The sequence below is a fragment of the Hesperophylax consimilis genome, chromosome 11, assembly GCF_061612785.1.
Source record: "Hesperophylax consimilis isolate HC1 chromosome 11, BYU_Hcon_1.0, whole genome shotgun sequence".
NCBI lineage: Eukaryota > Metazoa > Arthropoda > Insecta > Trichoptera > Limnephilidae > Hesperophylax > Hesperophylax consimilis.
The window spans coordinates 37000256-37023424 of NC_142846.1; the positions used below are offsets into that span (position 1 = coordinate 37000256).

A 23169-nucleotide genomic window follows, 5' to 3' on the forward strand; every position below is an offset into this window, starting at 1 on the left:
ACAGTACTTTTTGAAAACTACCGAATTCTAACGAAGATATAAGCGGTCAAAATATTGATTTTTGTAGCCAACGCTAAATGTTCGGCAGTACTGCCATTCATATTATGAATTGCACATGAATGCGCAATTGCATACATTTTAGCAATGTTTACTTTAAAAACTCATAACTTTGTCATTTTTGGACAAAATTAATTTTATTGTTGTTAAAAACTCTAAATTGGTGCCATAGTCCTACTGGCTCCACACAGTAGGAAGGCGTCGGGACACTCGTGCAATATTCACACTATAAAAATATTTTCAAATATGTATATAATAATTTATTGTATATTATTATTGATTCGACACACATGGCTGATATAATAAAAAGGTTTTTTTTATTGCAGGTTTACTGGGTTGGACCACTACTTGGATCTACCATCACAACTCTTTTCTATTGTGCTGTCTTCAAGAAATCCGAGCCCCCGGCAAAACTTCAGGAGCAGGAGCCTCTCAACGAGGTGCAAGAAAAACAGATTGCAGTCACGGCTTAGCTACACCACCAAACCAACACCAAACTAACTACAAAATAATGTTATTAGGATAAAATTATTTAAACTGCATGTTACATGGGAGAAAAACAATATAAACTTTTTCATACATCATTATGCGTCGAAGCAAAGAAGAACTTTCTTTGAAGAATAGACAACATAGCCTTTATTATGGTTTGTCCATGTGAATTATAGTTTTATCATAAATTATTATCGCATATTTTTTTACTATTAGGTACCAATTTAAGAATATCTTTTTTTTTTTTGGTTTTAGGCATTTCACCCTGAAAAGAGTGCTTTGTGCCGGTAACAGTTAAAGTGGATAAAAAAATTCGGTTAATCTATTGGGAGAATAATAAAACAAATTAAATATTGGACTCATTTAGATCACGAAAACAAATTAAATGTTGAATTCATTCAGGTTATTATTATTAATTATTCAACTTACATAAAGCTGTATGAACACGAGAATTGTTAAGAGATAAAAGGTATGAAATGTTAAGGGGGGACTGGTGTGTGATTTTAATAAGCCGGCGGTATATGTTCTTGAAAGATGAATGGTTTTTACAGTTAAAGAAAACGTGGTCGAGGGTTTCCTCTTCCACACCGCACTGGAAGACCAGATCATCCAAAACTCTAATTCTAGCAAAGTGGGATGCAATTGAACAGTGACCAATTCTCATTCTCGAAATACATGAAATGAATCGTTTTGAAGGATATGGTTTTGAATTCCAGCATAGAAAGATCCAGTTCTTATTTTGGAGACTGCCCAATTTTCTTCCCTAAGAATAACTTCCTAACCATTCGAGCGATAGCTACCCAAATCTAAGTAGCGTAGATAGGTGATTTTAATTAATTAGTTGAATGTACCGCTGATAACCTGATGCGTTTAACTTCTATTGAATACCAAAAGATGTCACTAATGTTCGTCACTGAAATATAGGTGGATTCATTGGCATTAAACCACAGTAAGCAGTTTTCGTGTTTACATATTAATTTTCGGAGGTGTTATTTTTGAAATGAGGTAATCTCTATCGCTCAAGCGGTGAAGCCTTCTTCTGCATCCAGTGTTGTACGTAGGACTCCCTCAAATGCCGCCAGTTTTGCCAATTCTTGGCAGCTCTAACCTATCTGAAGCTGGCAGTTTTCTTTAGGTTAGCCCATCTCACCTGCGGGGACCTCTGTCTCTTTCCCGAGCAAAAATTTTTGACATGCAAGAATTTCATCAATGAATAAGCAATACTATTGTGTATTTGCAAAAATGTTACTTGAGTGTTCAGGATATAGTAATAAATACGCATACCTTATGTAAATATCTCTCAAGCCAAGCTTATAAAGCAATTGAATTACCGGCCCCAAGGGATTATTCATGTTATTATTATTCATACTAAAATATTATTTAAGTTTTGATTGGCTTGTGTACAGTTCATGTTCAAGTAATTTTTGGAAAACATTTTTTTTTTCTGAAATCAAAATAAGAGGCATCAGGTTTCTGGTAATATCTAAAGTTTTTCAAATAAAAATGTATTCATTGATTTTGCTGTTAAGTTGTGGTAGTGATAGATTTATGTTCCTATTAAAACTGTGAAACTATATTGTAATCAATAATACAATTAACAAATGTGTGACTAAAACTAGATGCAGTTTTATGCAACAATAAATTATTAAAGTAATATACATTTGTGTTTTCTGAATTTATCATATAACTACCTAACAGGCACGTCCCTCTATACACTCTTTGGGTGCGGTGCATCCCGTGTTCTGGAGTAAAAAATTATTATTATTTAAACTTAAAAATAATTATTTTTTATTTTAATGATTAACGTTTATAAGCAATAAATATTAGCCTGAAACACCCATACTCTGAAAAAAAAAAATGTCGCCGACGGAAATTGAACCCACAGCCTTCCGATTGCCAGTCAGCTGCTCTACTATTGCGCTACATTGGCTTATTCTAAAATCGCCAAATAATTCAATATGTACTAGTATTTTTCATTCAACAATTATTGCTTATTAGATTTTCACCTGAAAAATGGTGTGATATCTCCTAAATTTCGACCCTTCAGAAGAATAAAGGATCAATATTTTCAAACAAGTACAAATCACCCTACTTTGTGCTTCCCTCTCCAGATCAATCTACATATATATTTATTAAAAATACTCCATTATCAAAGAAAAGTTTATTTATGCATACATCTATTGCTCTGTTACTTTGTTTCTTGACATTGTCATGTAAAAAGAAGCAAATGTACAATAAAATTGAACATACTTATAAATAATATTAAATTGATGTACCATCTTACATGGGACCAGAAGAAAAGTTTGCAACAGCAGAAATAATAATAATTTATTATCGATAGTCAGAAAAATAATGGCAGAATAAAAAGAAAGAAATAATTGGGTAACATTCACTTAATTACGTAGATTTAAGTGGCACGGTATAAAATGATTGACTGCTGAACTTATTGCCATTCAATTATAATTGATTAGAGGAATAACTAATGTAGCCATTTATTAAAATGTTTATTATAAATAACACCTTGTATATATAACTTCAATATAAAAGTTTTTACATTAAACTGAAGATTATCGGTTCACAGATTAGTTTGTGGTCGGTTCAATAGTCTCTCCTCCTCGAATCTGTCCCCAACCAATCAACCTGGAAGCAAAAGAACAAAAATTAGAATATGGTTAAAATAATTATATTATGTAGAATCTTTTAATAAATATTTCACTGGATTCTGAAGATCTTTTTAAACTTAAAGAATAAGTACACAACCATCAACATTAAATGCGTTATTAAATATCAATTTATTGTTTTTGGGATTACGTCAATTCTCTGAGAGCTTCATATATTTTATAGCAAGAATATGACTACGAAGTTTTCAAAATATCAATAAAATGAACCATCGATGTTGGAGAGGATAAATGGGTGAAGCGTCATTTATTCTTTCCAGCGTTGATATTATAACAGATAGGCATATTACCTCCAATGTTTCTCAACACGTCTGCTGAGGGCAATCTTCTCCCCAACTTCTGTACACACGGGGCTGGTGAGAGCAATCTTGGCCAAATCAGCCTTAGTGGCCACCACCCTTCCTCCAGTGCTCAGGGAGCCGATGTTGACCAGCAACACCTCGTTCTTGGCTAGCTTCTGCACCTTGGCTGCCTTCTTGTCTCCCTCCGTGCGCACGCCCAAAAGGCGCTTCAGCAAGTGATATGACACTTCGAGCACCACGAAGATGGCGGGCAGAGCACCCACAGCTCCCAGCACTTGTCCCACCAGTCGATCAGCACGGCACAAAGTCGGCTCGATCAGAGTTCCAACACCGATCAGACCCCCGGGCACAGCGAACTGGAGTTCATTCTGTTCCGTGTATAGCGACACGATACGCGAGCGAATAGGCCGGCACGCCAGCTTTCCTTCAGAGTCTTTGCTCACAAGTCCAGGGCGTACTTCCACTTCCATTCCCAAACGGAGCACTCCTTGCAGGATAGAGCCTCCAGCAACACCTCCCTTGAGCTCCGCTACTTCGCAGCCCGGCTTGTTGACATCGAATGACCTGATGACGATCATCCTCGGGGGGGAGGTGAAGTCACGCAGGGGGATGGGAATCTTCTTAGTGATGTACTCGCAGAGCACCTCGATGTTGTACTTGAGCTGGGCCGAGATGGGGATTATGGGGGCTCCCTCAGCCACAGTTCCCTGGACGAACTTGAGAATCTGCTCTTGCTGCTCTTTAGCTTGGCCTTCCTTCACTAAGTCAATTTTGTTCTGAAGGATTAGAATGTGCTTCAACTTCATGATCTCTATAGCAGCCAAGTGCTCACTGGTCTGTGGCTGAGGACACGATTCATTACCTGGAAACATTCATTATTTCTGTATATTTAGGGACAAGTAATGAGTGCAGTTCTGTAGAGTTATTTCAGGCTGCAGCCTGCAGAGTGAATGATGGTAGTCAACCTCCAATAGGACAGGATGCCAGAATAAGAATCAATGTATATTGATTGCTACAATACCTGCAATGAGCAGCAGAGCGGCATCCATGACAGCGGCTCCGTTCAACATAGTGGCCATAAGGATGTCGTGACCGGGGCAGTCCACGAAGGAGACGTGGCGGACGAGACAGAAGCGACCGCTGCAGGCGGGCCGGAGGCATGGCAGGCGGTCCTCTCGGCCGGAGCCACCTGACGTGTAGGACGCCGGCCGTGAACATGACGGATTGTCACACTTGTAGATCTTGGCATTGGCATAACCTGCAATGAGAATGTTTCGAATTAAGCTACAAAGTGAGAGTGATAATATTTATTTATTTTAATATCAACGGTATAAAATATACCATTTACAGTAAATTATAAACAGTGACATCAGAAAATACACAATTAACAGAAACTCTAGACGGATATAAAAAGTTAGAGATACAAGTACATGCAAAACTTATAGGTAGACAAGGTTAGATTAGTATTGATTGAAATATAATATGATAGTATAGATACATGGTATAATATATTACAATAGCTAAAATGTATGCATTTATTTTCAGGTTTTGGTTGAAAGTAGGTAAGTGCCAATCAAGCTGTTGGTTCACCGAATTGAACCAAGTTGAATTGAGATTGTAAATTGGGAATTAGAACATTTTGAAATTTAAAAATCAGGATGCTTACATTTTGAAATAAGTAATATAATAAATAACAATACAATGTAGGGAAAAAGAACATTTTGAATTAAGATTATTAAGTGGAAATGAGATTATTTAGAACTAAGATTACAAAGTGGAAAGGAGATCATTTTGAAATAAGATTATAAAGAGGGATTGCGAATATTTTGAAATTAGGATACAAAGTGAGAATGAGAACATTTTGATTTAAGATTAGGTGAGAATGAGAGCTTTTTGAATTAGGAATAGAAAATGAGAATATAATATATGAGTCGTGTAATTTCTATACCCGCTATATCAACTTTCATTGATTTGGAGAAAACCGCAAAAAACTGTCACATCTCTAGCGTACATAAGAAAATGCATTAAAATTTTTTATATAATGAATTGGAGTAATAAAATTTCGAAAAGCATTTATTTTTCTATATATGTCTAGCAATAATTAAGTAATTTCGATAAATAAAATGGATATAGCGGATTTTGATACTCACTTCGTGATTTTGAAAGTCAACTGAGGCGACATGGCGGGTTTAGAAACTCACGCGTAGATCATTTTGACACACGAGCGTGGCGTCAGAGCGGCGGCCATATTGTATTTTGGTAAAATAACTGCTTGTGATTCGTTGAATCCGATATAGCGGGTTTTGATAGTGACTTTCTGTATGATATAGCGGATTTGGTTTCTCACTCGCAGTTTTAACATGGTTTTTGGTCATGATAAGGAGGGTTTTGAAACTCAATTTTAGGCTCCTCTTGTTGCTCGCAAAAATGTGAACAAGATGTCATACTCAGATCATTTTGTCAAAAAATCGGATATAGCGGGTATAGAAATTATAGGATTCATATCTTATATGTACTTAACACGTTGAACGCCATTATGGAAATGAAGAAACATTACCATTTTAAATTTGAAAAAAAAATACTCAGATGGCATCGGCGACCATCAAAACGTATTCCTTTTTTTTTTACCAAAATTTTCCATGAAAATCAAGAAAATTAACTGCGGTCACCGGTGACCGTCATGGCGCTATGGGAGAAAAATGACGATTTTCGTTATGAGGTCACTGGTGGCCTACATGGCGTTCAACGTGTTAATTAAATGAATTTATTTTATGATACAAGAATTTTTACAGCTTCATCAGCTCCATCAAATTGTAATAAACTAAAAATGCTGAAAAACACAATAGTTGACCTCTTCTGCTGATCACTATTTTTCAAGAGCTGAAATAGACTTAGAATCGTCATTTAACGGGGAACTTCCAACTGCCAAAAAAACAAAATGGCGCAGAATGGCCATTTGATGATAATCTTATATTTGAATTTCTGTGAAACAACCTGTCCTCACCCTTCAAAAATATAATAATTTTCTGTAGATACATGATATATGAGTCGTGTAATTTCTATACCCGCTATATCAACTTTCATTGATTTGGAGAAAACCGCAAAAAACTGTCACATCTCTAGCGTACATAAATAAATGCATTACAATTTTTTATATAATGAATTGGAGTAATAAAATTTCGAAAAGCATTTATTTTTCTATATATTTCTAGCAATAATTAAGTAATTTCGATAAATAAAATGGATATAGCGGATTTTGATACTCACTTCGTGATTTTGAAAGTCAACTGAGCCGACATGGCGGGTTTAGAAACTCACGCGTAGATCATTTTGACACACGAGCGTGGCGTCAGAGCGGCGGCCATATTGTATTTTGGCAAAATAACTGCTTGTGATTCGTTGAATCCGATATAGCGGGTTTTGATAGTAACTTTCTGTATGATATAGCGGATTTGGTTTCTCACTCGCAGTTTTAACATGGTTTTTGGTCGCGATAAGGAGGGTTTTGAAACTCAATTTTAGGCTCCTCTTGTTGCTCGCGAAAATGTGAACAAGATGTCATACTCAGATCATTTTGTCAAAAAATCGGATATAGCGGGTATAGAAATTATAGGATTCATATTTTCTACCACCGTTGTCAAATGTATATAGGTTTCTATTGCAAGTCTAATTCCCTACAGGACGACTGAAGTAAAAATAATTTTTTGGTTTATCAAACGCATTTTCCATCTGTCAAGGGATCCGGATATTAAATCATTGAGAGATGAGTACATACAACCTAAATGCACATGAATGTTGCTCCAGAAGTCCGAAGTACCACTGTTGATCTTCCTGGAACTGTAATCTTTATTTATTACTAGCTCAAGTCCCAGGTGTTGTCTGGGCTTTTCGAAATCAGATGCAGAAAAATTTCATAAAGTATCAAAATTCTGATTTAAGCTGTTATACCCTTAAATTAAATATACCATTCCTGAGAGAAAGTCCAGTTACATCAAATTTTCCAATTATTTCCTAAATCCTGTATCTAAATTTCGCTAATAAATAATTAGTTAATGTTAATTAAGTTAATCTCAAGTGACCTACCAGGTAAGTATTGTACTGTATATTATCTCCATAAATAGTTAGTAGTAACATAGATCACTGTATAAATGTATTATAAATTTTACAGCGCCCTTGAGGTGATTTTGCATAGAAACGGCGCTATACTAGTCATCCAAATATTATGATAAGGGGTGGGAAAATGGGATGGGGTGGTTTTTCGAAATAATAATATTTGGCTAATTTATACAGCGCCGTTTTCACTTCACCTCATGTAAACAGTGGCCTTCCTCTTATATAAAGGTCAAGTGTGTCAAATTTCATCAATCTCACAATAAAACTATACATTTGTATACAAACATCCTCTTCTTTATATTATACATAAATATTAAAGGTATTAAAGAAAAAGAGTTGTGATTAATTTCCGATTTTTATTGTGATTTATTATACAGCAGATTTCTGACTTATGACCTCCCCGTAAAATGTTCATTTTTAATTTAATTTCACACATCAATCATTACTCCACGAAATATGACGAAAAATGTTAACATTGCAATTTTTAGAAACATAACACAATAAAACATATTCATTTAAAAAAATAATATTACCACAACTTAATTAGTCAATCTTCGGAATACCAAGTTAAAATGTCGAGCGGCCCGCCGTGCGCCACCATTTTCTCTGTAATTCTTTTTTTTTTTTTCAAACATTTCTGGCTTTCACCTTACAAGGGTGGTGTTCTAGGCCTTCATTTCAAATTAATGAGAGAGGGAAGGTGAATTTATGTATATACGAATTTTGTTTAAAGGGGCAAATTTAAAATTGTATGGAAGATTGGAATCGACTTCAGACTTAGAAGAGATGAGATCTTGAATGGAAGGGAGGCAATTTTAGATAAGGCTATGTTCGTTATAACTTGCTATTTGCAAAATTACGTTTTTTGTAAATTGAACCGCCTAACCGGGTAATGTGTTTATATATTTATAGAAAATGCAAATATCTATCCTATGTAGTTTCCCCAGGATAGCTACTTATATTCAGAGAAATGTTCTCTCTAAAGTTATAAAATAATATAATACATACAATCAAGAAGTATGAAAATATTCTTAAGGTTTATTGTATTTTCGAGTAAATAAACAGTACTATGACTTTTGAGAGTCAAAATTATTACATTTGACTTGGAATTTAAAGAATTTAAGATAAAATAAAGATGATTGCAAGTGATGAAACAATAAGCTAGAATAATATTTAGATACATTTTTCCTTGCCATTTGAATAAAATATATTTTATGGCAAATTTTTTAAGGTTCAAAATACCATAAAATCGAGAAGAAAAGTGTGGTGAAAAAAAAAATTTACAACAAAAAATTTTAAACACTATTTCAGTCTCCAGTGTATTTATTACGCTTTCAGTATATTTCATGATTAGATTTATTGTTCAATGTCATAATTTCAGACCCTTTAAGATTATCAGAGAAATGATATCAAAAAGAAAATACATTAGAAGTTATACATACAATAACAATTATTAAATAGGTCACAAGAAACACGAAACTGCTGCAGACTTTACCCACTACCGGGCGCGCTTTTGTGGGTCGCATGATTGGACTTTGTTAGTTGCGTACCATGTTGGGTGCGACAAAAAAAAAATATATATTTTCATCAAAATGTTCGTCATCTTTATTCCAGAAGGATAAAGTTATTCTGAGTAAATTCAAATTTATTTCAACAATCATAAAATCCAATGATAATTTATAGTATCAAATGAAGACAGCAACCTCTCACTTTCGAAACTCAATTGTGACTGACAGGTGTTGATTAGGTGACTGCGGATAGTTCAATAATATAATAAACTAGGATAACCTAACCTTCCTAGACATTTCATCCATCGCTTCCCCTCGGAAAATGCAAAAAAAAACAGGGCTTGCTGCACTCATTACAGCTGAGTACTCGGCAGTAGGTAAACATAGTCTACATTTAATAATACTACAGGAACTGCATGAACATATTTCCTCACATACAGAGTAAAGAAGAAAATATGGTATGCAATGTGGGCGTGTTTCGTTATCCAAAGTTCTGGCCATTCGGGCCTTAAATTTTAAATACTGAACTGTGTTTCATCTTCATTTTGAAATTCAAATAGGTTGGCGACATACGAGTCAGTGGCAACATTGATTTGCATTCAAATCTACATGGAAGGCATTTCTAGTGTACCATCTATTCAGTGCATGGAAAGTTTTTAAAAATAATTATCTAACAATATTATAAAAATATTATTTATTATAGTCTTCATATTTAGATATCAAAAATTTGTCTTCCTCTTTAAAGCTGTTGGGAGCACAGGGTTAATACAAGTCTATGGTGAACCTAATGAACAACTATGGTTTGAAGCAAAGGATATAGCGGTATGACACTTTAGCCATTTATCCTTTCCAGCGATATGTATATTAGAACAAAATCCAATTTTAGATTACTAATAAGGGCACTAGCTTTTAGATACTTGTGGGTTAAACAACTTCATTAATAATGCATGAGTTTGTCAATCTATAATAATATTGGTATTGTGGACAGTGGAGATACAACTTACTAATTTACCCTTTGTCGTAAACAACACATTGAAGACATAATTATACCCTTGTCCAAAATAACCTTAATTGCAATATACTAACTCTGTTGTAAACTGCCACTTGCGGGTCTTTGGCTACTAAAGTGCCGTTCTTCGAAAAATGACGTCTTTAAAATACATTTTATTTTAATAATAATCTCTAAATAGTATAAAATAAAGTCGCTATCCGTGTCTGTTTGTGCACTTAGTTCTTCTAAACTACGCAACAGATTTTGATAGCGTTTTCACTATCTTTTAGAGCATTTCTTCCGAAAGGTTTAAATATATAATACATGTAAATTATATTTATAGCAAGTACAGAAAAGTCGCAGTTTTGTAATCAAGTTGTAAAAAAATATTTTCAGGCGCTTACATTGCAAACGCTGGCTAAACCTTATAAGATACATCAAAACAATGTACTACGGAATTGTATATCTTAAACAGGCCTACAGAAAAGTCTGCTATGGTATATGTCTATCTCTTTAGGATAACCCCAAGCAACGCCAGGTACACGTCAGCTAGTATTTCATAATTCAAAAAATACAGTACTGTTCTCGTCCGTCAGGTTGTTGTTGCTGTTGGCAGTTACTCTAGTACGTCTTTATCTATGAAGTTTCCCAGAGGCGTTTGGAATTTGAGATTTCTTTACTGTCGAAAGTTTTAAGACATTTTAAATAGTGCTTGGTTATCGTTCCTCAGTTAATTATTCTATTGCGAATCCTTTATTTGTAGACAATTAATTGTATTTCTCTAATATTTGCACTTCAGACATTTTTATATTTGCTCATTTAGGCTGTACATATTATTACAAATTTTCGTTATTTTATAAATTATCGATATAAGTGTTTTTAAGCAGTGGTGGCTTGTGCGTTTTATGTTTTGAGTTTTAATATTTAAAAAATGGCATTATTGATGTCATTGTAATGCTTTTGTTTTTTTTTTTTTAAATACAGTTTATTCTATGAAGATTTTCAGGAAATCGGTGCAGTGCACTACAAAACAGAATTTCCTGAAAATCTTCATACAAAAAGCTGAATTTTCGAAAACAAAATAACCTTTTGGTGAAACATCATCAATAATGTCGAATTTTTCGAACTTAGCACTCTATCACACTCAAAAGTGACAAGCTGCCACTGTTTGTAAGTTCTTAGATTTTTTTTTAAAACTTCAGTTACAAAATAATATTATTGAAAATTTAGTACCATAATATTATAAAGTATGATACATACAGGATGTCCGGGGGTAAAGTGCGTTAACTTCGGGAGGTGATTCTACATGATGGTAGTAGTAAAAAATACAAATAACTTTTTTCGAAATTCCAATGCATATTTTCCCATAGAAGAATATTTATTTTCCCATGCAAACAATTCAACTTTTTTACCTAAAAATTACCTTAAAACGTTAGAATTTTGAAAAAAGTTGTTTACCTTTTTTACTTGTAATATCATTTAGAATCACCCCTGAAGTTAGCGCACTTTACCCCCGGACATCCTGTCTATAGTTTTCTTTAATATAACTGGTTTTAACAGACTTAAAACAGGACTCTTGTATATGAATTTGTGAATCAAAATCGTTGTACTGCCGATATTTGGCTCTTTTGACTAATGAGTTTGCCGATCACTGAACTAACTTAATTTAGCAATAAACAGAATATATCTGTGAACTTATCTGGAAAGGGCTCCATTATGTTTGAGGCACTTGTGAATAAACTTCATAACAATATGTATGTAATAAGAAATATAATTAGATTATTTATAGAATTTAGTCGTAAGTCTTAACAATTTGTACAAAATATTTTTAGAATCATTACTTAGGTTTTTCAACTACATATACACAATTTAATGAAGAAATGGATTAAAAATTTCTCTTGCTTAAATTTTTGTGATGAATCGAATGAATTCAGTGAGAATTGAGTTTTAAATTTAATATTTTTTATTTTATTTTAATACACCTTAGTTAACCCTTTGATTGCCAGTGGCGCATATAATCGGTTGCCACCATACACTATAATATGTATACATATGAGTATACACGTATCAGCAATCTGTGCTAAAAAAATCTATTTTGGATGCCATACTACGTGTTTACTCATGCACTACACAATTAGACGATTTTCTCTTTTTAGAGAAAATACATAAAGAGAAGAAAATATGTCCAGTTTTAAAATGTATCATACAGACCCATAATTTATTGAAAAAGAAGCTAAGTGTAAACATGAGACACTGTGAAACAAGTGAAAGTTATGATATTTATGTGTGTATTAGAGATTTATGATAATATAACTCTTCCATGGACATATAGTTTATAAGATTTTTTTATTGAAGTTAATAAGATATAAGTTATAAAAGTTTTGTTTTGAAAATTATTAGAAATTTGTATTTTTTAATAATTTAACCTTTTTTTTCACATAATATATTAGATTTTTGTAAAAATGGTTGCTGTAATTCAAACAGTCAAAAAAGTACTGGTTATTCAAAATATAAAAAAGCGAAATCTACACAAATAGAGGTGTAAAAGTCGGGAAAAACATTGCGAAACCTACAATAAATTAATAAATAGGTGTTTGCACTGTGCAAACACATCGTCGGAAAGGGTTAATGACAATCACAATACAAAAACTAAAAGTTCCAAGTACTAGTGTACTGGTACTTAGCATTCAAAGGGTTAAATATAAAACAAATTATTTAACATTAGATATTAAAATCTTTTTTAACTATTAATAAAATAATGAACACTGGAGCAACATTAAAATAGATACTTTCTGCAAGTCTTGGCCCCACATTTGCATACAGGACGAACTCGTTCAGAGATACCGTTAATACTAGAAAGGTCCATTCTCAACTTCAGAGGAGATCGCAATACTTCAGGGCGGGGGGGACACTCCTTAGTCGGAGTCAACATTCCTTGTGGCTCCCCGTTTGTCAGCGGGGGCAGGTCCTCCACTGTCACAGGCCCACCCTCTTCTGGCGCAGTATCTGGAGACTCGTCAGTATTGGGGGTCGTCTGAGCATAGTCAAAAGATATTTCTTCTCCCAAAGCAATTTCCCTGGTTGCAAACAAGGCCAGCATCGGGAGGTTAGGGTCCAGACAATTCCCCCAGACGGCCCACACCCCGAGGTTGGGCTCGCATGAATGGTTGATGAAGTGGGAGACATTCCCCATAGCGGCCGCGTCCACCGTATACATTGAGTCTTCACTGTTGAAATCTAAGTCAAAAAGATAAGTGGGTGCTTCGGGATCTTTCCTGGCTCGGCGCTCCGCCTCGTCACAGTTGATGATCTCCCCTACATATTGGCACACAAAATGTCCCTCGGGGATGCGCTGACCCGCCCGCACTCCCCAGCCACACCCTGAAGCAGTACGGAAAATTCGCAGGCGAACAGTGCGCCCGCTCTGCACCAGGCGGTTGGTACAGTCGGGGGGACATTTACACAACTTATTGCACTCGTATATCGGAGTCCCCACGGCTACGCGTAGCCTTCTCTTGCAGTTATATGCAAAAAGTCCACCTTCCGAAGCACACGAGCACTGGGACCTGACGTTACACGAGGTGCACGAACATCCCATTGGTGGATCTTCCGGTATCACTATTCCTTCTTGCGGCACATTTTGGTTAACATAAGTAAAGTTTGGCGGTGGCCCTTCAAGATCGACATCATTGGTGATGGTCAACTTGGCGTCAGGGTCAACACAGTTGATGTGCGCCTCCCATTCCCGCAGGGAGCTGAGTTGACGCTGGCGAGTCTCCGAAAGTTCCTGTTCCTGCAGGGCGGAGCGGGCAGCCTCCTCCAAGAGAGGCTTCCAGGTCTCTTCCTCAGGAGGCAGCGTGCACAGGCACAGCAACAGGGTTAAAGAGGAGCCAGGCTTGGATTTGGTGTGACCGCACGAGTTCCATAGAGCTTCCAGCTTGGCGCGGTCCAAAAGCCCACCTCCAACCAGCTGTTCCTTCACCTCTTGAAGTCTCTCTCTCTGCTTTTCTGCTAAGTCATCGAGGAAGTGCTGCATCAGGATAGGACAATTGTGCAGATTGGCTGCGGGTTCCCAAGTATTACTGCTTTCTGGCCAGCCTTTCCATTTGATAAGGAATAGAGGATGTCCAGTCACAGCTTGTAAGTCTCTTATTGCTTCTACAATATATTCTTCTTTCTCGACCCGCCTCGGTTTTTTTGGATTCTTGGCAGTCATATTATTTGGACTGGCTTTTCTTTTCCAGGTTTGCTGGTTTTCCTTCCGAGTGTATTTGTTTATAACTGCTTCAGACAGTTTCTCTGCAACAACCACGTCTTTATATAAATATGAGGTAAAAATTATCAAATCATTATTGTTATGTAGTGCTTCAAGTCTAATTTGAAATTCCCCAAAAATTTGCAAGTTTTACCAGTTAAATATTCCATCGATTCAATACATAACAGATTATTGAAACAATTTATCTGACAAATTAAGATTAAAAATTAGCACCATATTTGGGTAATAATGATAGTATTTAACCTCAAATTTATATTGACTGCGTTGTGCATAAGAACGCAACCGACAAATGTTCCAGATTAAACAACACTATTCATAGTACATAAACATCACTGACACTTTATGAACAAATATTATTTTTGATAAAAACTAAAATAAAGATGAATTACAAAATTCACTCTCGGCACTTAAAACAATAAAAACACATAATTACACTAATTATAAATATAATGATATTTCGAAGCAAATTTAATACTTTTTTCCACTTATTTTATTGTTTTTACCATGACCGGTTTCAGCTTATTATAGCCATCTTCAGACTGGTACAATTATTCCTTAAACTATGGTTAGTATACATAACATTTTAATTACATCTGGAGCATAAAACAGAAAAATTAAATTATTCTAAAAAGGATCGTAATAGAATGCTCATATGTTCTCCACAGACCTTAGCTAGAGTTATTACCAGAGGTAATTAGTCCTGCTGGTAATAACCAAATAATTCAATTGTGAAACATCTCATAGCAACAAAGATGGGAAAATTCATATAATTAAAATAAAATCATTGTACACCATTCCAGTTAATCCACTCCTTCCCACAAATGTTATATGAACCATAGTTTAAGGTATAATTGTATAAGTCTGAAGATGGCTACAATAAGCTGAAACCGGTAACGGTAAAAAAATAAAATAAGTGGAAAAAAGTTTTAAATTTGTTTCAATATATCATTATAATGGAATTCCACCACAAATTGTCAGAATCAAAAATATAAATATGAAATTTAAATATAGTTCCAGAATTTTAGTAGACATTACCAAAGTTGGAAAAAAATATACTATACAAATTATTAAACATGGCACTATACAAATCTGCACAGATCTCTTTGTATTGAATATTTTATGGGCTAGATGTTTTATTATTAACAGCTGTTAGACATATCAATGTCTTAATACAGAACTTGTTACAAAACTAGTTAATAAAATATGAAAATTAAGGTAATTAATTAAGCGAATGAAACATAAGGGGGGAAAAGATGTTAAATCTGCGTACCTAATTTAATTGTAATGTTCCTCTCGAGCTCGTTCTTGAATCGTACGGTCTGCACGCCAGAAATGGCCTTCACAACAGTGGACTTTCCATGGGCTACATGGCCAATTGTTCCAATGTTAATGGTGGCCTGCCGGGAGATTACTTCGGGGGACACGGCAGTCAGCTTACTCACATCCTAAAAGACAAATATACATTAATTAGATTAACTTATATCATAAAAAAAATTATGTTTCGACACAGGAATATCCCAGAGATATAGACATTAATCAATAAAAGTTTTATTTATTTAATATCAAGGGTATAAATATACCATAAATCATGTACAATGACCTCAGAAAGAATAAAATGAACAGAAACTCGAGACATATATGAGAGATACAAGTGCATTCAAAACTTATAAGTAGACTTAGGAATTAGTATCGATTGAAAAAGTGATAGTATAGCCTTCTTGTCCCTACATTCAGTGCAGTGAAATAGATCTGCTACCATTTAAAAATAAAAAATTTACAGACTTTAAGAGAAGATATGTATCAGTTAAAAATCACAGATAAACACTTCTTATCTAGTTTGGCGCTGAGAGACAATGTTTTAAAATCATTGGCACGATAAACAGGAAGACTAGTGCCAGTCGTATGCTAATGTAATAATATAACAGCAAGCTTGAATTATTGTTTTCTGACGTACAGCGGTATCATTTGTTGATAAACAAACAATGAATGTTAATGGAAATCGTATGGCTGGCGTAGATTGTTAAGCATTTGCATATTTTAATTCTAATACACCTCCAACCCTTATAAAATAAATAACCACAAAACAATGACAGCGTTGCGTCAGCAATATTATTAAACACAAATCACGATACGATAACACCAAAGAATTATTACAAATTTCGAGAAATTAACGGCGTGAACCATAATGTCTCAAAAATTACGTGTAATCACATATTTTAAAAGATCTGGCTTGATGGGCGAACATAACCCTATGGACCGCCACGTGTTAATTCACTTTCCCAAGCGGCATACCGCCTGGATAAGGTATTCATTGGATAAGTTGAATTATTTACGCATTTTCAAACAATGTACTCACTAATTTCGATAAATCCTGCTGATGCAAATTTGCTTGGGAGACGCTAACGCCGCGACTCTCGGATGTCGCCATTTTCAGGTTTATTTAAAAAGAACCATAGACGATACTGCTACCTCTAAGCCTTTTCTATGAGGCATCTGACAGATGCATTAAAATGTTGCCTGTGCTATTCCTGCAACCAAAACTCTCAATGCCACGATTCTCTCTGGTCTTTCTAGTTTGGTTGGAGACGTTAAATAAAGTAGAGCCATAAAAATATATAAATTAAATAAAGAAGTATCAAAAGTCACAGATAAAAAATGTTGGTTTGACGTCGTTGCCAATTTCGGTATTTTAGGAAAGTGAAATGTCCGTTATATTTGACAGTAAACATTTTGTTTTCACTTGTTGGATGATAACATATTAAAATAGAATTACCCGTATGCGGTTATCATAGCAATGTTGAAGGTATATCCCTGAATTAAGTTGTTCAAAGTAAATGGGATATCATGTTATAGGTTAAGTTATATTGATCTTATTCTGTTTACAGGATAAGGGGCAATTGTTTTTCGAGGATAAATGGCCTTCTATGCGCCCAATTGTATTAAAACTTCTGCAACAAGAGCCTGTAACGCAGCCCGAATGGCAGGATCTGTTTTATTCCGTTCACCTAGTTTGTCTGTGGGATGATAAGGGACCTGTCAAGGTGAGAGATGCATTGCAGGAGGACATTGTTGCCTTCATTAAACAGGCTCAGGCTCGCGTCCTAGCGCAGTGTGAAGAACAGGCACTGCTTAAAGCATACATAACAGAATGGAGAAAGTTCTTTACGCAGTGCAATTATTTACCAACACCATTCCGGCAGCTAGAGACAGCACTATTGAACAAAACGCCAGGCAGCGGTCTCAGCTTTGGAACTCACAAGAAAGGCACCACCAATACGGAAGAGAGCATTGTTAGGAAGCTCATGCTCGATTCTTGGAACCAAAGCATATTCCATGACATAAAGCAACGCCTACAAGACTCCGCCATGAAGTTAGTTCATGCAGAAAGGAACGGTGAAGCATTTGATTCGCAGCTTGTCATAGGAGTCAGGGAGTCATATGGTAATTGTTGCAAATTATATAAGCCCTCAAGTTGAATGTTTTCTGAATTCCAATTAGTAAAACAATTAAAAATACTTTCTGCAATGCCGTTTATACATCCTTTATGGATTTATTTCTGCCTACAAACCTCTTGTATATTTAATCACCATATGAATTACTCTAAGTGAAGTGGTTATATGTGGTATTTTGATGTGAATTACACTTTGACTATTCACTCGCACTTTAATTCAAATAAATAACTAATACGAAATACACATTCTTGAAGTGTTTTCCTTACTTTTATACTTTCATGGAATAACCAACCATTGAACTAATGTAAAAATAATGTTGTCAACAGTCAACCTTTGTTCGAACCCAGAAGACAAACTCCAGATTTACAGGGAAAATTTTGAAGCAGCTTACATGCAGGCCACGGAGGCCTTCTACCGCCACAAGGGAGGGGAGCAGCTGCAGGCCAACGGGGTGCAGGCATACATGCGCTACGCCGAACAGAAGCTGCGCGAGGAAGAAGCTCGAGCAGCTCGGTATCTGGAAGCTGGAGCGGGGAGTGTAGGGGCTCTGGTGCGACGTTGCGAGCAGGTTCTCCTCGCCGGACCCCTCCCCACCCTGCTGGCAGAGTGTGCACCTCTCATACGAGCCGGGGAGACTGCTCGACTGCAACTCATGTTCAGACTCCTGGACCGTGTCCCTGAAGGTGTTCAGCCCATGCTCCGCGATCTCGAAGCACACATCCTCTCTGCCGGCCTCGCCGACATGGTCGCCGCAGCCGATCTCGTCACACAAGACTCTGAAAAGTACGTTGAACGTCTTTTGGAACTGTTCCGTCGGTTCAGCTCCCTGGTGAGGGATGCCTTCCAAGATGACCCGCGCTTCCTGACTGCCCGCGACAAGGCGTACAAGCGAGTTGTGAATGACACTACTGTGTTCAGACTGGAGCTCAGCGGGCCAGGTCGGGTCCCCAGAGCTGCGGCCCCCGAGAGCAAGTGCCCCGAACTGTTAGCCAACTACTGCGACATGCTTTTGCGACGGACCCCACTTAGCAAGCGTCTCACGGGTGAGCAAATTGAAGCCCGTCTGCGCGACGTGCTTCTGGTGCTGAAATACATAGAGAATAAGGATGTGTTCATGCGCTATCACAAGGCTCACCTCACCCGCCGCCTCATATTAGACTGCAGTGCTGACTCTGATAAAGAAGAAGACATGGTGGAATGGCTGCGCGAAGTCGGGATGCCAGCAGACTATGTCAACAAACTAGCTCGCATGTTCCAAGATGTGAAAGTCAGTGAAGATCTTAATGCTCACTTCCGCGCCGAAACATCTCGTCACGACACCATCAACATCAAGATTCTCAATGCCGGGGCGTGGGCGCGTGGCTCCGACCGTGTGTCTGTTAGCTTACCCCTGGAATTGGAAGACTACATCCCAGAGGTGGAAGACTTTTACAAAAAGAAACATTCTGGTAGGAAACTACAATGGTATCATCACATGAGCAATGGCACCGTCACTTTTGCAAATGCCGTGGGACGGTTCGATCTGGATGTTACCACTTTCCAAATGGCCGTGTTGTTTGCCTGGAACCAGCGCCCTAAAGAAAGAGTTACTTATGAGAACTTGAGATTGGCGACAGAACTCCCCGATCCAGAGCTGCGCCGAACTCTTTGGTCTCTAGTGGCTTTCCCTAAACTGAAGAGGCAGCTTTTGTTGTATGAACCCGCCGCTCAGGGCCCTAAAGATTTTGCGGAAAATACTCAGTTTTGGGTTAATCAAGAGTTTGCCTTGGTCAAAAATGGTAAACCGCAAAGACGGGGCAAAATTAATTTGATTGGACGTCTGCAACTGAGCACGGAAAGATCTCAAATTGAGGACAATCATTCTATCGTACAATTGAGGATTTTACGAACCCAGGAAGCAATAATTAAAATACTCAAGATGAGGAAACGCATTTCCAATGCATCATTGCAGGTTAGCAAAAATGTCATTTATTATTTATTTATTTTCGGGAAATCGACGTTTTATATCGGTGTGTACGTGTGTACTATAGCCAAAATAAAACCAATTGTGGATTTCCTCCTTATGACAGTACCTCTAATAATACAACACAATAAGAATATTAAATATTAAATTTTAGAAAAAATTGTATTAAAACAATTTTACTGTTTGTAAAACCTATAATAATTATGTACTATTTATTGTTTTTGTGTTTAATTCGTAGAACTCCATTTAATTTTTTTATAAATTTAATTAAGATTAAATTTGACTTCAAAATTTACATTTGAAATAATATAAATACGTCGTCTCAATGTGGACTAACCACAGTTTGAAAATGGCCTTGTAAGCCGAAACAGCTGTCACAATAATAAAAAACTAAAACACTTGCAGAACTTAATAATAATATTATCAAATTTAATCTTAATTAAATTTATAAAAAAATTATGTACTACATATTCATACTAGTAACATAGTTTTATTGCTTTTAGCCGTTCTATATATTATATCTACATACTCGTACTAGTAACATAGTTTTATTTCTTTTAACCATTCTATATATTATGTCTACATACTCGTACTAATAACATAGTTCTATTGCTTTTGACCATTCTATATATTATCTCTACATACTCGTACTAGTAACATAGTTTTATTTCTTTTAACCATTCTATATATTATGTCTACATACTCGTAATATTAACATAGTTTCATTGCTTTTGACCATAATATTTGATATTATATTTCCTTTCAGGCGGAGCTAATTGACATTCTGAAAAACATGTTCCTACCTTCTAAAAAAATGATCAAAGAGCAGCTCGAATGGTTAATAGAACACAAATATATGAGAAGAGATGATGACGATATCAACACATTCATATACATGGCTTAGGCAGTCCTCAGTCAGTATTGTCAGTCCTGTCACACCGAACAAACAAACCTTCAGGGTTCTTGTGGATTTTGCAATGGTCAATCAATAAATGTTACTTTGTTCAATCTATGGACTTCTCGGGAAGCCTTGTGATTTTCCACTAATTAAAAGTCTCCGAGAAACTTTTGAATACATAGTTCCGTTAAATAATTGTTATATCAAAGAATCTCTAGGAACTAATAAAGTACTGCTGTGATTTCTTCTTGTATTATATATTTTATCGATATGCCATTGAATTCATTTTGTATAAATATATATATTGGAAGAAAAAAAAACTTTAATTTATTGGCAATAATGAATTCCTTCATCGCAGTAAACATTTCACGTCAATCGTGCAAGCGTGAATTCTATTCTATCGATTAAAAATGTTTTCTTTTTCATGTTGTGTCTTATTCATATCACACAAACTCCAACGGCTCGGAGGGCTTTGAAGCAGAGAATGGACGGTTATCTCGAGAGTATTTCCTCCTGGGGTAAAAATAATCTCGTCGAATTTAATGTTTCAAAGACCCAATCCTGTCTGATTACGTCTAAAAGGGATCCAAATGATAATCTAGTCTCCTTCAACGGAAGCAATTTTCCGAACAGGCCTTCCATTGATATGCTTGGTGTAACTATAAGTGACCAGCTCAGGTACGGGGGCTCCATCGAAGCCAGAGTAAAGTCGGCCTCTCAGAAGCTGGGCGTACTGTACAGGGCCCGCAGATACTTTAATAGTACACAACTGCTGACCCTGTACAAATCGCAAGTGCGCCCTACTGTCGAATTTGGCAGCCATCTCTGGTCCGGAGCCCCTAAATACCTGAAAAAAACCCTTGACTCTGTGCAGAAACGGGCGGTCCGTTTGATAGATTCCCCAATCTTAACAAACGGACTGCAATCTTTAGAGCACAGGGGTCAGGTAAGTATGCTGTCCTTGTTCTATCGGTATTACAATGGAAGATGCTCTGAGGAACTAGTGTCATTGATCCCTTCGGCACCGGTGCGGGATACACGCCAAACGCGCGCCCAACATTTGTACACGATTGACATTTGTCACATGAGAACGGGTCGCTTCTACGATTCGTTCTTAGGTTCAACAGCTCGGCTGTGGAACGAACTGCCGGCCTCTGTGTTTCCTCCCTCCTACAACTTGGGAATCTTCAAGACCCATGTTCACTCCTTCCTCTCCACAAAAAGACCCTCCACACAGCATCCCCAAAGATGACATAGGCCCTGAGGGAAATTATTTTCTTCAGGGCCTCCTGTGTGGAGTTAATATAAAAAAAAATAGTATATATATTTCAACAATTTTTATCCCTATTACTATTTTTCTTTTGCTGCATGATTTTAATCATCTCGTGATTGTGTAGTGAGTCAATTTGGTCTATAGAGAACCTGTTGTCAGTCCAAAATTCAAATTCGAGTCCCAAGAACTCCGTCATTTGTGCTTGACTCGAATTTATATGCTACAAATGGACGCATGATTTCACCGTTGAAATTACGGACCACTCGGATACAATTGGTTTAGAGATATTATGGGAAGTATATTTATGAATGATGGAATGCTTGATAGAGAAAGAAAAAAGGGTGAATGCAGGAAACACCGTTAACGGAGGAGTGCACGCGGTTGGCGCTAACAAAAAAATTGTATAAAGAAGCGAAGCTAGCTGTCCACGATGGGAGTACTGGTACCTGCCGTGATTTATGGCAGTGAGGCATGGAACTGGCAGAGAATGCTGTGAAATGAGATCCTTGAGGCTCACGTGTAGTAAAACTATGTATGATCGTGTGAGAAATGTGGAGATTCGTAAAGAATGAAAGGCTGATTTAAGTGTAATAAGTAAGATTAAGAAAGAGATGCTTATATGGTTTGGCCATGTAGAGCGAATGAAAGGAGTGTAAAGAGAATAAATGACGTGAATGAATGGTAGAATAAGTCAGGAACATCCGAGGAAGATATGGCACGATCAAGCAAACCAGATACTTCAGTCGGGCCATGCCAAGATTCAGAATAACTTTTTCATTTTTTTTTAAGAGAAAGACAAATATTCCTGGGTTAAGAAGAACCTGACAATATTTGAAAATGTCCTACTACCACAATAGTAATCGGAAAATGGTCAGTGGTATCCTTATTGGTTTATTGAAATGAAATTCATAATACGCAGATAGGAGAAAAGAGGCAAAAATAAAGACAGCTGTGCAAATCTGTGTACATCTAGAGATATCTGTTCCAAATAATATACTAAGATGATATACTAAGGTCAAATAAGTCTTTTGCAGTGAAATTATTGATTTAACAATGTCCCTTACCTTGACTGAATCAATTTTCTCTACCTACGAAAAAAAACATTTCAATTTCATATTTTCCTAATCATGAATTACCTATTATACGGCTACATTATGTTCTTTGGGTTT

General features: G+C 36.3%; 4 protein-coding genes across 4 annotated transcripts in view; 2 read left to right on the plus strand and 2 right to left on the minus strand.

Annotated features, from left to right (window-relative positions):
* Nucleotides 1-2162, plus strand: part of LOC149420096 (aquaporin-like) — a 31714-nt gene extending 29552 nt beyond the window's left edge. The window contains exon 6 of the mRNA XM_089637164.1: nucleotides 384-2162. Within this exon, the coding sequence (XP_089493290.1) occupies nucleotides 384-530 (147 nt within the window). The 3' untranslated portion in view covers nucleotides 531-2162. The remainder of the gene's footprint in view (nucleotides 1-383) is intronic.
* An 871-nt stretch (nucleotides 2163-3033) lies between these two features.
* Nucleotides 3034-16898, minus strand: eIF2gamma (eukaryotic translation initiation factor 2 subunit gamma). Its single transcript, XM_089637478.1, has 5 exons — nucleotides 16771-16898; nucleotides 15685-15859; nucleotides 4548-4784; nucleotides 3515-4388; nucleotides 3034-3186 (listed from the first exon to the last, which is right to left on the minus strand). The coding sequence occupies exons 1-5, from the start codon at nucleotides 16840-16842 to the stop codon at nucleotides 3129-3131; spliced, it is 1416 nt and encodes a 471-aa protein (XP_089493604.1). The 5' UTR covers nucleotides 16843-16898; the 3' UTR covers nucleotides 3034-3128.
* Su(var)3-9 (Suppressor of variegation 3-9) lies at nucleotides 7982-14662 on the minus strand. Its single transcript, XM_089637477.1, has one exon. It carries the CDS (start codon nucleotides 14352-14354, stop codon nucleotides 12915-12917), a length of 1440 nt encoding a protein of 479 aa, XP_089493603.1. The 5' UTR covers nucleotides 14355-14662; the 3' UTR covers nucleotides 7982-12914.
* Nucleotides 16899-17056: 158 nt separating the features above from the next.
* On the plus strand, nucleotides 17057-21150 carry Cul5 (cullin 5). Its single transcript, XM_089637165.1, has 4 exons — nucleotides 17057-17217; nucleotides 17300-17855; nucleotides 18193-19817; nucleotides 20596-21150. Exons 1-4 carry the CDS (start codon nucleotides 17209-17211, stop codon nucleotides 20731-20733), a joined length of 2328 nt encoding a protein of 775 aa, XP_089493291.1. The 5' UTR covers nucleotides 17057-17208; the 3' UTR covers nucleotides 20734-21150.
* The last annotated feature ends 2019 nt before the right edge of the window (nucleotides 21151-23169 follow it).

What these genes read in the sequence shown, in the direction of transcription:
- eIF2gamma (XM_089637478.1), bottom strand. Translation starts at nt 16,842, where the DNA reads ATGGCGACATCCGAGAGTCGCGGCGTTAGCGTCTCCCAAGCAAATTTG. An exon ending in CGCTCTGCTGCTCATTGCAG is followed by an intron (nt 4,389 to 4,547) that starts GTATTGTAGCAA and finishes GAATGTTTCCAG; the next exon opens with GTAATGAATCGTGTCCTCAG. An exon ending in CGTGTTGAGAAACATTGGAG is followed by an intron (nt 3,187 to 3,514) that starts GTAATATGCCTA and finishes TTTTGCTTCCAG; the next exon opens with GTTGATTGGTTGGGGACAGA.
- Cul5 (XM_089637165.1), top strand. An exon ending in AGGAGTCAGGGAGTCATATG is followed by an intron (nt 17,856 to 18,192) that starts GTAATTGTTGCA and finishes TGTTGTCAACAG; the next exon opens with TCAACCTTTGTTCGAACCCA. An exon ending in TTTCCAATGCATCATTGCAG is followed by an intron (nt 19,818 to 20,595) that starts GTTAGCAAAAAT and finishes ATTTCCTTTCAG; the next exon opens with GCGGAGCTAATTGACATTCT.